The following is a 17,046-nucleotide window of genomic DNA, read 5'->3' as shown; positions in this document are numbered from 1 at the left end:
TTATCCCAAACTTGTTCAATACCATATATTGATGATTTTATGAAGATCAAACATATATATACGGAGTACTAAGGAAACATTCCAGGTCGGAAAATATTGTACTAACAATGATTATTCACCTGAAACTGAAACCCTTGGGTTAGCTCCTATTAAAAAAAAAATTACATCAAACTCAGAGAAATCACCACAAATCAAAGAATTCTGAATTCTGTAAGCAAATTAAGCACTCATATAAATCATATCCTAGAGTAACATATAGAGACTGGTCACACTCTAAACTGGGCAGTGATTATTTTCTTATCTCATCTACTATTTACAATCCCAAGTTCAGCTGTTTTTTTGGTAGGTTTACTCAACTGGAAAACAGGATGCCTGCAAAGTTTTTTCACCCCATTTCTGAATTTTAATCTTTCCAATATCCCTTCCACTTCTCTATCTTCATCTCCTGATATGGCAGCCACTGGAGAACTGTCATGCGAAATCGAGCAATATGCGATTCTTTCATTGCTTTTCTCCTGAGATTTTCTATGTTTTTTTTCAGGACTGAATTCGTCGTCTAAAGTTACACTTCTCATAAACTTTATGCTGTGCACTTGATCACTACCACTGGTGTTGTTGTTGTTGTTGTTGTTGTTGTTGTTGTTGTTGTTGTCGTCGTCTTGCTGCTTCTCAAAAATCAGTTCTCCGATTGAGATGGACTTGTGTGGATTGCTGCTAATTGTGTTCGGGGAGTCCGAGCATGATGACATCATCCTTGCTTTCTCTGCAGCAGCGTTTTCCCTTGATTGGACAGTTTTCATGATCAAAGTTTTGAGAAAATTCATCACTTGTACGGCGTGGATCAGTGCTGTTAATGGATCAGCCATCTGCAACGGAGACAAAATTTAGGTGTGTGTATTATCGACATTAGCACATGTTTATGTCGACCAAAACATGTTTTAGAGGTGATCATGAGCCGGGCTTTGGCAGATATGTTCCAAATCGACCAAAAGATGAACAAAAACTGTGACAGCAATAAAACCCAAGAACATTAAACAATTGTTTCAGCAAGGGAGTGTTTGGTTTGGTGTAAAACATTTCCATTTTCCAATCATTTGACGTTGTCTGTTATGGCAAGGGGTGTAAAATAATTTTCCAATAACTCTCAAAAGGGTGAAAAACATTTTCCATTTGAAATGAAGGGAAACCACTTTTCCACTTTCTCTCCCCTTCTATCTTCCTATAATCCTCACCCACACTCATTTTCCTATTTTCTATGAATTTACTTGTAAGAAACCAAACAAAGAAAAACTAGTTCGGAATTGTGATTTCCCTTGGGAAATGTTTTCTATGTAAAATCATTTTTCACTGAGAACATTTTCCGTCAAACCAAACAGAGCCCAAGTCAGCATTGTTGGGAGGGGATAGAATCATGGAAATATGGATGACAATGAATTAGTGGGGAGAAGTTCACCTGAGTCATGTTTGGGGCAAAGACCATGGCAATGTTCCTTGCATTCATCTTGTTATGATGTTCATTCTGCACGACGTCTGCCATCAAATTAATGGCCCAGTCAAGGAGTGCAGCTTCCATTGGTGGAAGAAGTTTCACAAGTTGAGTGCACTGATCTTCTGTATTGCAGTGCATTACTTGTTCTGGTGTAAGACAATCAAGCACTCCTTTTGGCAGTTCTCTAAACCACGCCTGCAGTACCAGCAATCAAATAGAAATTCAGAATATACTGCTCACTAATATCAATAGAGTATGTCACTACTTCAGCCAAGTTTATTTCATATTTCTAGTCATTCCCTTTTTTCCTTTGTTATTATTACAATAATCTCGAAACCAAGTAATCCGAATCTGAAGAACAGTTGGTAAGGAAATCAGTCCCTGTGAGGTTTAGAGTAGAAAAAGAGGGAACCCAACCAAACCCATAAGAGGGGACCCAACCAAACCCATAGGGAAAATGTGGCGTTCCTTCTTTTCAAAGGGAAAGTTAGTTTTCCCCTTGAGAAGTTGTTTTACACCTTTGGGAAAACTGTTTTCCACCCTTAACAAAACAACGAAGGAAAATGGAAAAATCAATTTCTGGAAAAGAGTTTTTCGTCAAAATAAACGGAGCCCTAAAGATGGGCTACCGGGCCCTAAATAGGAATTTAAGGTCAGAAGGCGGGAGCTCAACCATTGAGTTCCTACATGATCCTCTATTATTTGTCTTCCAAAACTAAAACAGCATTAAGACATATGAATGTTTACCGCTTCTATAATGGCCAATTTGAAACATAACAGAAACAAGTACCAGTAGTACTCTGTACAACACAATATTTGCACATCACTTAGCTCAACTAATTGGAATTCGTAAGTCACTTGTGCAGTTGTGCTAACAAGGGAATTACCAGAGTAGTTGCTGATCCTCAGATTTACCACATAGTCAGTTACTTGATCGAGTGATTACCTTAATTAGTCCAGCCAAACAATGAACATCAATTGCCTGTGGAACAACCCCTTTGTTCAATTGATTCCGAACACTCTCTTCATGGCTATTTTCAGCATTGATTCGAAATATTCCTTCTGCCTTCAAACAGGAAAAAGAAAGAAAACATGCATACACATATCAACTATTAAGATCGGATCAGACAATACTTGATCACAACTCTATTTAAACTATCAAATCAATAAACATACTTCAAGGCCTCCGTCCTTATACAGGCGCTTTTGCATCATTACAAGTATAGTCGGCACACTATTTCCTCTCTCGTCAATAGAACACTGCATCGACTGAGGAGAAACACCAAACACACTTGCACTGCACAACACCACAAAATTCAAACATCAAGACAAAATAACATTGTTCCATAGTTACAAATTGTAGACTAAAAGAGATGATAATCATCTCATACTCCAAATATGCTCAATTCTGAGGCCTTCAATATCAAGGCCTCGAAATATTAGTTTAAATCTGCACCCTCAGCTGAATACAATACACAATACAGGTCATGTATGAGGAGTACCATCGAAGTCATCACTGTAAGACTCCGTTTGGTAGAGGGTAAAACGTTTTCTTGGAAAACGATTTTCCCCTTTACAATCATTTTACGTTGTTTGGTTTGGCAAGTGATGAAAAACAATTCAAAGGTGGAAAAACCTTTTCCATTTGAAAGGGACGAAACTACTTTTCCACCTTTCCTCCTTTCCTCCCTCTCCATTCTTCCCTTCAATCTTCACCATCTTCTTCCATTTTCAACAAAAGAAAACTGGTCTAGAATTGTGTTTTCCCTTGGAAAATATTTTCCATTGAAAATCATTTTGCACTGAAAACGTTTTACACCAAACCAAACGTAGCCTAAATGTCGACCTAACAAGAGTTGGGGAAGAGAAAGGGAGAGGAGGGTAGGAAGAAACTAAGACCTTCGGGCATGAGAAGACTCGAACGGACTAATCCAACACATTTTCAGCATGATTTGAACAACTGACAGAATCAGGGAAGGCTCCTAGCTGAATTGTCAAAGGTGGCTTGATATCATGAACTTGTATAATATTCCTAACCCTCTTTGAGAGAGATGGAGTAGAGGAAACCCCCACAATCATGCAAAGAATCTTCATTCTTAAATCTTAATTATACAATTCTTGGCTATTTCTTAAAGCCATGGTTATCAAATCAAGTCTTATCAATTGCACATTTGCATCAGCTTAAAGCTACTATATTCGCACGAAATCGAACCAGACTTTAAAGTAATTTTGACACAAATACCTTGCTTCTTTTCAAATTCATGGAAATTACAGTAAATTTCTCTTCTTCCCCAATATATATATTATCCATCTCACATTAATTCCACCAAAATTGATTCAAAAAGAATACTTAAATCTGAATTCCTGTATATAACTCCAAAGACACCACTATTCAGGAGAGTTAAAACCTTTGTAAAATCTCTAGTTACAATTTCACAATCAAATCAAACAAGTAAATGAAATTTCAATAAATTAAACATCCTAGATCTCAATAACACTTAACAATACTTTAATAAACTGATAATATATCCAACAAAATGAGGAGCAAGAAGAAGCAAATCGCCAAATCTGACCTTGCACTAGGAACCCGTTTAAGGATATCATGCTGAAATTCATCGGGTAAACCGAGGAAACCCTTGAAGCGATCAAAAGTAACATGGGAAATATGTCTGACATTTGTAGGACAACTAATTTCCAAGGATGAAACATTTGTACTATCTTCTCTCTCCACACTACAAGTTACAAGGAGTGATTTCCTAAGCGCCGCCGCCATAAATGCAAGAATTGGAAACTGCCCATTTCCACTTTCATTCTCTTTCTCTCTCCTACTATTACTCTTATCATATAATGGGCCTATCAATGGGGTTGATATCGGGCCCTCAAAACCCTCAATTTCATCATCTTCTTCTTCTTCAAAATCATACTCTTCGTCTTCCTCTGTTTCTTCATATTCGCCTTCTTGTTCCCAAACAGAGGAACTCGTTGGCGAGTTAGCCGAGTCGCAGCCGAGTCGACAAGACATGGATCGAAACAGAAGGGTCATCTTAATTTTTTATGTTATGTTGTTTTGGGTTATAATTCTGAGTTTTTCAACAACATAAACATCACTGGAAAACACCAAAAAGCATTAGAACATGTTTTTGGATTTATTTATCGATTAATTGACAAGGTGGAGTAATTTTTAAGGATTATTAAAGGGGGTTGGTTGAACATTGAAGATTGAGAAATGGATGAGTTTTAAGAGGAAGAAAACAAAAAGAGTTTAGTTTATGGAAGTTATAAAAGCAAGAGAAGAGAAAGTGGTGTGGGGTGAGATTCTGAATTCAGAGGAGTGGAAATCCGTGAGTAAAATGATGAACAATGAATAAGGGTAGAAGAAGGGGACATCTCGAAATAGCTGTCTAACTTGTGTTGTTTATGTATTGCATTCAGTGAATTATCATTATCTTATTATATTGTCAAATGTCAAGGGACCATCTTTTCAGTGTCGACTTGTGTTACCTTAATTCTACGAGTGTTACAATTGAATCATTGTTCCCACTACTTGTAAATTGTAATCTAGTTAGTGAGTCTTGATACTTGTAATGGTGTTAATAAGTTTCAATAATAAGTTTTTTCTCTTGTAATTAAATTTAATCACATATAATAAGTTATAATCGGGTTTGAATTAATAGGTCTAATAAGTTACAATTATGTATCAGCACGTCAATTAAGTTTAATTATGACAGAGTTAAGAGAAAGCTTAAATATATCGGTGCTAATGAAAAGTATTTATACAACCTCAGAATACTACAAAATTACATATAAATAAGAAGATTACAATTACGCTATATATGGCATTACTCCGTACAATAAGAGTAGAATAAGATCTACAACAGATACTATAATTAAGTGATTTTGATTGATTGTCACCAAATAATTTATATACTCTAAGTCTATAATCAAGAAAAATATATCTCCTTGATATAGTATCTTCAAAACCAGATTTAATAAATTTAATTTAGATAAGTTTAGATTTCATCCAATAAAGAGAATACATTGATTAAATAAATAAAATAGATCCACGCATAGACGATTATACATTGATGGATCTTCTTAGTGAATATTTTGACTAGTATTTTGTCCCATATAGATCTACTACGTTTTTGAAGTATAATTTTATAGGAATGAAATAACTTATTTAAATTTGGTGCAAATGTGCAATAGTTAGCCGACCAACCATAGATTCATTAATAAAAAATAGAGAAAAATGTGAGGATATTACAAGAACTGGATCCATCATCCATGCATGCATGCATAGACAACGACATGGATCTCGTCATTTCCCACGCATAAACTTAATAAAACTGTTGTTACTGTAATTTATGCCTGCTAATTACGGATTATATTTTATTTAATAGTCAGTTTATGCTGTTTGCCATGCTGCAATGGTATAATCTGTACACTAATCAATTTCAATAATTACCACTGAAATAAAGATGTGATATTGCATGTCAATACATGACTTGGCCTATTAAATCTCGTCATCAATAATTAAATAGCTTTAGGCCACATCAATTAATTGATGAGATTGAGAGTTCACAGCTTCACACAGGCCACTTACAAGCAAAAACGAGGTATGTGCCATCTTACTCCATCAAATCAAATTAAAAAGTATTTCACTATGTATAATAAATTTATTATATATCGAAATAACTTTTACCTAATTTTTAATTTTTAATATAATTTAATTAAATTTTAAATTATGAAAAAAAAGTTGGTGGATAAATTTTTAAAGGGTTAAATGATTTCCTTTATACGGAGTACATTATTATTATTGATTTTGAAGGAATAATTTTATTAAAATAGAAAATTTTATCACTAAAAAATAGATAGCTTTTATATAAAGAGGGGTAATTTTTAAACATTTTGAGTTAACTTTTACGTATAATACGAAGTATTATTGTACACCATCTTTAAATAAGAACACTACAAAAATTTGCATCTTTTATGACAACCTAATAACGACGGGTAAAAATCCCGTCGTAAAAGGGCTTTTGCGACGGGGATAACAACCCACAAGGACGGGAACAACCGTCGCAAATAGCTTTTACGACGGGTTTACGACGGGATTTTCCATTAACGACGGCCCCCTTTTATGACGGGTTCACGACGGAAAATCCCGTCGCTAATCAACAATTATTGGCCTTTAGCGACGGGATTTCCCGTCGTTAATAAGACAATTTCGTGTAGTGAAATTTGTGGCATTAAAAGTGTACAAGTATGAAGATAAGAAAAATAGTCCCTTAATTAACATGATATGCATCTCTATTATATAAGGGAACGCCTGAGCAGCGTAAATAGTGATATATTGCCTATTTTAATCTTTACTAAAATTTAGAAAATAAAAACAAATTAATACAAAAATATTTTATATTACAATATACTTCGTAAAAGGGAATTAGTTTAAAAGATATTTACTCGAATCACCAAATATTAAAACTAAGAAAAAAAATTTATCAATGAAAAGGGAATAAAGTAGTTAACCAAATAATGTGCATGCATTTGTAAATTACAAGCACGCATACGTGCATATAAAACTAGTATACATATATAGGGGAACGTCTGAGAAGACATCAAAGAAAAAGAGCGCGTATTCTACCATTTAATAAAATTAGAAAAATTAAACAAATTAAACAAAAAAAATACTTTATATTACCACACAGTGCAGAAGGGAATCAATTTAAAAGATATTTATTAAATCATCCAATATTAAAGTTAGTAAAAAATAACCAAAAAAAAAGTTGAGAAACAATTAACAAAACACAGAATAAGTATTATTGTGTGTGCGTTTCAAAATTATAATTAAGCACACATGCATACATACAAATTAGTTAAAATGATTTAATCATCCCCCTCTAGCTCCAATCTCTATTAGATAAGGGAAAGCATGAGGCGGCGTCAAAAAAGTAATTACCCATTTACTCCTTTATAAAAACACCGGAATATACTCCGTATAACGAAAACCTTTTAAAAGATGTTTAAAAAATCACCAAATATTAAAACTGGAAACATATCAAGGACAAGAAATAATTAATCATTTAAGCCTCTGTTCCGTTCGACTTATTTCAGACAAAATAAGTTCAGATAAGTTCAGATAATATAAGTTAAAGAAAAATAAGAGTTTTTCAGATATTTCCACACACAAATAAGTTTATTTCAGACAAAATAAGTTCGGATAAGTTCAGTTAAGACTACGTTCTGTTCGACTTATTTTGACTTATTTCAGAAAAAATAAGTTCAGTTAAGTTCAGCAAAAATAACTTGTTTTCAGACATTTTCACACACAAATTAAATTTATTTCAAACAAAATAAGTTTATTTCCGGATAAAATAAGTTCAGGTAAGTTTAGATAAGTTTAGTTAAGTTCAGATAAATTCAGATAAGTTCTAATAATATAAGTTAAGTCAAAATAAGTCCAATAGAACGGAGCCTAAGTTCATATAAGTTCAATTAAGTCCAGTCAAAACAAGTCCAATAAAACGGAACCTAAGTATTACTTTATACGTATTTTTAAATTACAAGCACACATCACATACATAGAAAACTAGTATAAATATGAGACAACCGGACAACTCGTCTTGATCTACTTATTTCTAATTAAGTTTGTTCATGAGATCGATCTTAATTCTTAACAGAACATTAAAAGAGTATGTATATCAATGAGCTGCAACTCCAACGTCGTTAACTTCCAACAAAAAAATTAGCAACCATATATAATAACTAACTTTATTATGCTTAAATGTCATGCATCGATCGTATATATATATAGATTGACTCTAAATCTCTAATTACGTTCTTTGGCAATATTCTTAATTACCCGTCGAAAAGAAAAAAAAACATTGTTTATTATGATTTCCACCTACTATTTTAATTTTGTCCATCCAAAACTATAATAATATAACTTGACATCAAAGCATATACGGAGTAGTAGTATAATTCGCACACCTCAAAAATCAAAATAATTAAACTAAAAGAAGTAATTAACTTAAAATGAAAAGAAAAAAAAAAGCATACAAAATGAGACACCCACACTGCACACACATTAGAATTGGTAAAGGAGTAGCTTTCAAGCCATCTTAAGAATCCTTTCCTTTCCCTCAAAATGGAGTATTGTTGGACTTTGTTCTTATTTGAGGTGTCGTGCGGTTGACCACCCATGAATCCATGATCCCAATCGTGTTTTGAGTAATTTAAACTATTATGTACAAATAGAATTATAGGGGAAAAAAATACTAGATTACACACTTGTTAAGTCATTAGTTTGACCATAATTATATGTAATTACATATTAGTAAAAACTTACAAAAATTGATATTTGAAAAATATATATTAATGGCAATCTACTTGTTAAAGTAGTTTGTCATGTCACATACGATTTTAAGCTAGTTTATTTTGAGCTAGTTTGTGCCCACTGACGAGCTAATTTACCAAACTAGCTTGTTATTTAATTGAGTCCACTTTTTAATTAACAATTTAATTTTAACTTTATTTTAATTATAACTTGCATCCCAATTGAGCAATTTTTTTCCATGCTAATTTATTAAAACCACTCCAATGGTTAAGTTACTAGATTGAAAATTTTACAAATTATAAACAAGTCTCTAACTACAATCATTAAAGTAAGACTAATCCGACATCATATATTAAAGCAGTTGATCTTTATATATTGGTAAGAAATTTGGTTAAACTTAATGTATGAACATTACAAAAGTCAAATGATTGAAAGTATGGAGTATTACATACGAAGTATGAAGTATCAAGGCATGGTATAAGTTAGGTTGAGCTGGTTGTTTTAAGGTGACGTTATCCAAATTTAGAGGTGATTGATTCCTGAATAAAAGCAATTTAATTTATTGGGATTGAGATTAGCTATCTGCCTATCAGTTGGAGGAGGGTTAAGCCAACAAATCCTACCTAGCTACTTTCAATTCATTCCTTCAGAAATGGATCATAATCCCTATTCTTCTATTTTTCTATTCGAGGGAAGTTCAGTTGTCTTCATATATAGTGGTGCCACCAAACACTTAATAATAATAATAATAATAATAATAATAATAATAAAAAAAAAAAAAAAAATAAAAACTAATCATAAAAAACAATTAATAGTATTTATATGCAAGTGTGCATGAACAAGAAACTAGTTTTTACCCCGTACGATGCACGGGTTTCTTAATTTAAACATTCTGTACATAATTTATGTAATATAAAGTAGGATACACAAATTTTGAAGTAATAATTAAAATGTGAAGCATTTGGAGTATTAAGAAATTAAATTTAGAATGTGAAACAAATAAAATTATTTTTGAAATAAAATGAATATTTAATTAATTAAGGAGGAGATTGAAAAGGATAAATATAAATGATGATTTGACCAAAAGTAAAATAATATAAAAGAGATGACACGTGGCAGAGATAACACGTGGCATCACTTCATGCAAACATTGTGTTTTAAAATATTAGGATAAATGGTAAGATATTTGCAAACTAATCCATTCAATTGGAGTAATTAAGACACCTCATCACATAGCTGGGATTTAGGGATTCATTACCAATTTAGTATTTTTGTAAGTATTTTTTATTGCAATTAAGTCCTATCGGGTCCAATAAATTCCCAAACCAGATCTAATAAGTTGTAATAAGTTATTATCATATCAATTAGGTTTAATTATGATAGAGTTATGAGAAAGATTAAGTATAATGGTGCTAATGAAAAGGTATTTATACAACCTTTTGTGGGATCGAATACTTATTTAGAAACGGAGTGAGTATAAATACATGATAAGAGATCCCAAAAGAGAAAATATAGAGGCCCATTGAGTGTATAGTCCCTCCAACTCTCCATGAATTCCCTACTAAAATCCAGCTTGTCAAATGTTTAATTCACCACTACGGAGGACTCTATTGGTATAAATTTGTATGTTATTGGTCTACCAATACATTACGAGTGCCAGTTAGTACCAATTATACTTTATGATTTATTGATAGTGACAAATCCATTAACAAACTAATTTGTACAAATAAGAGTTAATTGCGTCCATTTTAAGCAAATCGGTTATTGTCCAAGACTTCCTCAAAGAGGAACAAGTAACCAATTATAGCTAATGGTACAATGCCTTGATTAATAGGTAGTATGTTAATATGTTAGAGGTTTACATACTACCAATTAATATTGTAGCTAATGGTCCAATGCCTTATATTGGTAGCAAGTTAGTAACATCAAACTTGAGTTGTTGCAAATTGCATACAATTTTGGTCGATAAGCATAGAATAAGTCCTAGATAAATACGTAGTATATACAAAAGTACAAGTTAAATGTGTTTAACAACCTAAGGATTAACCGAGACTCAGTCAATCCTTATCACGCCTCCTCAAAACGATCGGCAACATGAGAGACCGATTTTGTGAACCAAGTTAGTAAACATGGACCTTGGTAATGGCTTCATGAGTGCATCCGCGAGCTGTTTGGTGGAGATATAGGCTACCCGCAGTATTTCTTGAATCGAATCACTTTTTGACAGCCCTAGAAATACTTCGTTCATGATAAGAAATGCCGATGGTAGTGTACCTCGGGCTAAAAGTATAGAGGCCCATTACACGCTTTGAATAGGCATGTGCTTAATTCCGGTCTGTAATTCTTTGTCCAAATATGGCAAAATCAAGATGGACCAAACGGGCCTAAAACTTATTATAACACTTGAATTTCATATTGGGCCTATGAATCCCACACAAAATACCAAAATAACTTGGTCAGGACAAGATGGGCCCATAGCATGGTAACAAACTAACAACTGAACAATTATGGCTAATTGTCTAGTGCCTTAAAGTGGTAATCAGGGACTCAGGGGTATGAGTGTATGACAACAGTCAACAGGGTACCATGTCAAAAATTGAAAAGGAAACTTGTTGCATCTGGTTCTTTGAAGTCGGAACCAGAATCAGAATTTGTTTCATTATCCTTACAAATGAGAACCTGAATTGAAATCTGTTGTAAAAAGTTACGACGTTTGGAGTATATCTCACAAAATAATACAGAGTACAACGTATTATCTTATCACTTAACTAAGGAGTATTTTTTATTCTCATTTTATAGTAGTCATACACTTATCAAATCTACCATTCTTAGTGATGGTGAGCTCGAATTTGATTGAATGGGGATCTTGACCATATTATGACACATTGGTCCACGTCAATCATTTCCAACTTGAGCTTGACCTAAGAGTGATAAAGTATGAAACTCTGTGTTAGTTCAAATGTTCAAATCCACATTCTCCAACTTATAATTTATATGTAGTAGCTGATAATGTCCTTATAATTCATGCGCACGGAAAAAAAAAAAAGTTCATTGACACCCTAAATAAATATGCATGACTAAAAAGGTGCTAGAAGTACGAGGTAAGTTGCAAGCGATTAACTCAACTTGATCAAAAATTGACTTGAACGAGGTTGATTAAAATTGTTAAATACATAAATACCCTTTTCAAACTTTATAGTCAAATATAATTAATTATTCCCAAATAACGGATTTTTAGTGCATGGAATTATATAGTTTTGTCAAATGCTGATGCCATAGAAACAACAGTACTCTTACGAATTTCAGCAAGTCCATAATAGTGGAACAAAAAAAGAGTAAATCCAAATCCAAATTGGAATTGGTCACAAAGTGGCCATAATAGTAGGTTCTCTTTTCTTAATTCACGTTTCTTACGGATTTATCCCAAAGTACTTAGGAAACATTCAAAAGTTTAGTTATGGATAAGGTCGAATGTGGTAAAAGCAATTGATATTCAAGCTTGCGGCAACACTCTAATTAAGTGTAGTAATTTATTGTGCTCTTGCGATAACATGGTAGCTAACTTATCTAACGACAAATTAGATACTTATTATATAGTATGACGGTTATGTATGACTGTTATGACTGTTATAGTGGAAGAATTGACTTTAAATGGACATATATCATGATCTACTCATTAGATTGAGTTGATTCAAGTTGGAGGTGAAAGCTTGGTTCAATAGATTTCCAACGCATGATCATAAGCTCATTTTGAATGAGAAATGAGGAAGTTATGACTATTTACGAGAAGCTGGCCTGAAGTAGGGGAGGTTCGGCCGCCTGCTAGAAGTTCGACCTAACCCTTTGATGGTTCGACCGAACTAGAAAAGAGTTAGTAGTTTGGAGATTTTGGAGGTTCGGCCGAACCTGTTTGAGATTCGACCAAACCTGCTGGAAGTTCGCCCGAACCCTTTGATGGTTCGATCGGACAAGAAAAGAATCAGTAGCTTGGAGATTCTGGAGGTTTGGCCGAACTTTGGGTTGGTTCAGCCAAACCTGTTATAGGTTCGACCGAACCCTGCGGCCTACGAGTGAACTGTTTTCTTCTCCGCAAGCTTCAATGAATGTGGTCTTTTCTTGTCCCTTAGATTGTTTTGACGTGTAACACTATAATTAAATACCAAATTTAATGAGATTTTCATAATGAAGAAAGAGAAAAACAAGTGAGGTTGAAACCCTATATCTAAGCATACATAGAATTCTCTCTTCTTCACATTTGAGAATTCCTCTTTGTAATCCTTTTTCCGTTGAAGAGTAATACAATCTCCAAACCGTCCTCCATGGTGGATGTAGCTCATTGAAGAGTGAACCACCTTAAATCCTTGTGTATTGTTTAATTTCTTCATTTATTTATTTTCATTATTCCAAGATCAAATTGTCATACAAATCAACATTAAAACCAAAAAAATCCTTTATTCATAACAATGACGATAAATTTTGATTTGCAATAGTAAATACTCTCACGCCTCACCCAACCCCCTTTCATAAAAAGAGGGCACAAACTTACAAGTATTTCGTACAATTAAGAAACTAGTCTTACAAATTAAACGACATTATATTTATTTTGTCTTACAATTACCGCGGTTTTGAAAATTGGGTTTACATGTATCCCACCTTTCACATAGTACAATTAGTTGTATAGAGATCATGAAAATTCCGAAGAGCTCAAATAAATTAAATCCGCCAAAGAACAATTATTTGTATGCATGATTTGTTTACTAAACTTTTAATAATTTCATGTATCAACCACTACGACTCTATTTAATAAAATTAATTAAGTAGGAAAATATTTTGAGTGGTTAAAATTTAAAGTGGCATGCACTTTATTTATAGAATCTTTTCTTGGTTGCTAACCGATAAATTATAAACAGTAGTACATAATTATATACTTGAGCTATTATATCATCGACTTATCAATTATGAATTACTTATCATCAATCGGGTAGGTTAGACACCGGCCTTGATGTCATTATCATTGATTGTTATTGTTAATACGTTATTAATCCACGACTAAATTGTGATTTTGTTACTATTCAAGTATTTTTATAACACGGTCTTCATCATTTGCGACACATAATATAATAATGTATGCTTTATATGTTAAAAAAAAATCATTAAAATTCAAGCTGCCATGCACGCCTGTTGGAGCTTAATGTTTGTTTTCATGTGTTTTGTTGCAATTGTTAGGTGCTAATTGCGATTTTGAATAACGAATACGTGAGATGATAAAAGGTTTAAAGATTACAGAAGCCCAAATCATCGATTTATTTATGTTCCTTTTTGATACTCGTAATTAATAGTACTAACGTAATCATTCAATTATATTTTTCTCCTTATTTTTATTTCGGTACTTTCTTGTAGATAAGGCGATAAGCCTGTGAAATAGTTACATAAAAAGTTTCCATAACACCATATTTATTCAACAATCAATTATTAAAAACAAATTATGTGTGTTGTTCGGCTAAAAAACTTTGAACAATCAATTATTAATAACATTCACATTTACTTTTTTTTTTTGAGGTAACATTCACATTTACTTATATACTATGTATATACAAGTATATAATTTTTGCAATAATAACATGACACATGTACGTAATAGCTTATTGGCAAAAACTTTATTATTTATACTGAAGGTCGTGAGTTTTACACATATCTAGTTATCTGGACTTAACGGAATTTAATTGAACTTATCTGAACTAAAAACACTACAAGAAATTGTACCATTAACGAAGAGAAATCTCGTCGGTAAAGGCCAATAATCATTGATTAATAACGGAATTTCATGTCGCGAACCCGTCATAAAAGGGGGCCGTCATTAATGGAAATCTCGTCGTTAACCCATCGTAAAACACATTTTAATTTGCGACGGTTGTTCTCGTCTTTGTTTGGTTGTTAGCCCCGTCACAAAAAGGGTTTTGCGACGGAATTTTTGACCCGTCGTAATTAGGTTGTCATTAAAGATACAAAATCTTGTAGTTAAAAAAAAACTTATTTTATATAAAATATATATGATTTTTTTTTAACTTATCAGAATTTATTTTATTTGAAACAAGTTAAAATAAGTCAAACATAGCCCAATTATGAAAGCCTTTAGATGTTACGAATTATAAATATACATCTGATCCTTCTTTTTCGTATGCACAACAGACTAATCATTAGAAACCCTTACACACCTCATTAGCAAAGAATTACAAAAACCTTTTAAGATAACATTTTCTTTGTTTGTCCACCCTTGATTGTTGTCATGACTTTGTTTATAACGCCTTATATAGAACAACTTGCCAAAGCTATGCTTGCTATTGATCTCGTAGTTCGAATCTTATCTAGTAGTTCGAATCTTAATAAGTGAAAGTACTTGATCTGGGATGGGGATCCCCAGATCTTAATAAGTGAAAATACTTGATTGGGGATGGGGATCCCCTTACATTTCCCCCTTATCCTAATTAAGTGCATGTCTCGTAATAAAGAAAATCAAAACATATAAAAAGTTACTTGATTTACAATAAATTTATTGTAAACCTGTATGTGGAAGACATTTTGTCCTCTTCTATTTCTAAGTGTATATCCGGCAAATATAGAGTGCGGCAAATATAGAGTGTTTTTTTTTTTTTTACAACGAAATACTCCGTACAGAGTAATACGCTAAGAAAATCGATTATTCTACTGTTACGTGTTACCTTAAATGGCGAGACCGATAAGGAAAATGGAGTTCCTAATTAATTTCTTCCAAATACCATCAAAAGAAATCGATATAAACCCTCAGTTCGAAACAGAGGGAACAATCATATGGATAGATTTAGTTTAGTACTACGTACTATTGTATTCTTTTTCAGCAAAGATTAATTATATTGCAACTGTTTTTGAGACTTGCAATAAATTGTTAAAATTCATTTATTTCTAAAATTAAATTGTTATATAGCCACATAAGATCCCATAATTAATTCCATGCGATGAGTTTTCATTTTCATTAATAATACTGTTAGCATAGTTGTTGTACCAATCTTTTGACTACGATAATGCAACACCGTTAGTGTTCTAATCTTCCATAGTCGAACGTGCTAAATTGTTGAGAGTGCATGAGAGCTGAACTACTGGAAGGAAAACGTTATACGCAACTCTAAGTGTTATAATATGATAATTTGAAATAAATACATAAACTAACAATTAACATTAATTATGTCTGGGGGTGCAAACGAGCCGAGCCGAGCCGAGCCGAGTATTACCCTGTTCATGTACATGTTCATTTAACTTATGCGAGCTCGAGTCCGAACCCGAGCTTTTAACCGAGCCCCAAAATCTGTTCAAGCTCGATTTGTTTAAAAGATTTTGTGTTCGCGAACTGTTCGTGAACGGCTCATTTATTAATCGAGCCGAGTTTATAAACAAGCTTTTTTCAAGAACGAGCTTTCTTAAACGAGCTTTAGAGTATAACCACTTGAAAATCTAACAAATTATAATCATGTCTAATAATAAAGATTAAACACCAATTGTCTGTTGGTTCAGTGGTGATTGGGGCTGAACTTGGTAGGGAGAACTCGTGTTCGATCCCCCGCAACAACAATTGGGAGGGGACTGGAACCTATCCACCCAGAACTCGGCCCGAATCCGGATTAGCCCTAAGGGCGAACCGGGTGCTAACACCAAAAAAAAAAAAAAGATTAAAGTACATTGCTTTATTTGATAAACAAACTAATAATTTAGAAATAGTCAAAGAACACTAATTTAGCAATTAAAATTTTATTTCAAAATATTTTTATTCTATTATAGATTTCAAAAGTCAAAACCATGATTTATATTTATATTTAAAAAACGTATATATGGTAAAATATGATACATAACATAACTAGACGAGTTGTTCACGAACATAAATGAACGAGTTGTTCATGAACATAAATGAACCAGTTGTTCATGAACTTAAATGAACGAGCATACCTATGTTCATGTTCAAGCTCGTTTATTAAGCGAGCTTCAAAAGTTGTTCAAGCTCGGCTCGTTTAATAAATGAACGAACATGAACGAGCTTTAAACGAGCCCGAACTCGAGTAGTTTATTGACCGGCTCGGCTCATTTGCACCCCTAATTATGTCAATCAAACACGTGATTTTGACATGTATTTATAAGTTAATTCCAATTTAGAAAAGGTATTTCTCCATAAATGCTTATTTACGGACCTAAGAACTGC

General features: G+C 33.0%; 1 protein-coding gene across 1 annotated transcript; it reads right to left on the bottom strand.

Annotated features, from left to right (window-relative positions):
- On the bottom strand, nucleotides 1-4,892 carry LOC110786725 (rho GTPase-activating protein 5). The gene is made up of 5 exons (XM_021991303.2): nucleotides 4,063-4,892; nucleotides 2,666-2,786; nucleotides 2,436-2,555; nucleotides 1,454-1,684; nucleotides 1-866 (listed from the first exon to the last, which is right to left on the bottom strand). Exons 1-5 carry the CDS (start codon nucleotides 4,530-4,532, stop codon nucleotides 303-305), a joined length of 1,506 nt encoding a protein of 501 aa, XP_021846995.1. The 5' UTR covers nucleotides 4,533-4,892; the 3' UTR covers nucleotides 1-302.
- Nucleotides 4,893-17,046: the final 12,154 nt, after the last annotated feature.

This window comes from Spinacia oleracea, chromosome 2, assembly GCF_020520425.1.
Source record: "Spinacia oleracea cultivar Varoflay chromosome 2, BTI_SOV_V1, whole genome shotgun sequence".
NCBI classification, from domain to species: domain Eukaryota; kingdom Viridiplantae; phylum Streptophyta; class Magnoliopsida; order Caryophyllales; family Amaranthaceae; genus Spinacia; species Spinacia oleracea.
This window is presented reverse-complemented; position numbering and strand designations above follow the sequence as displayed.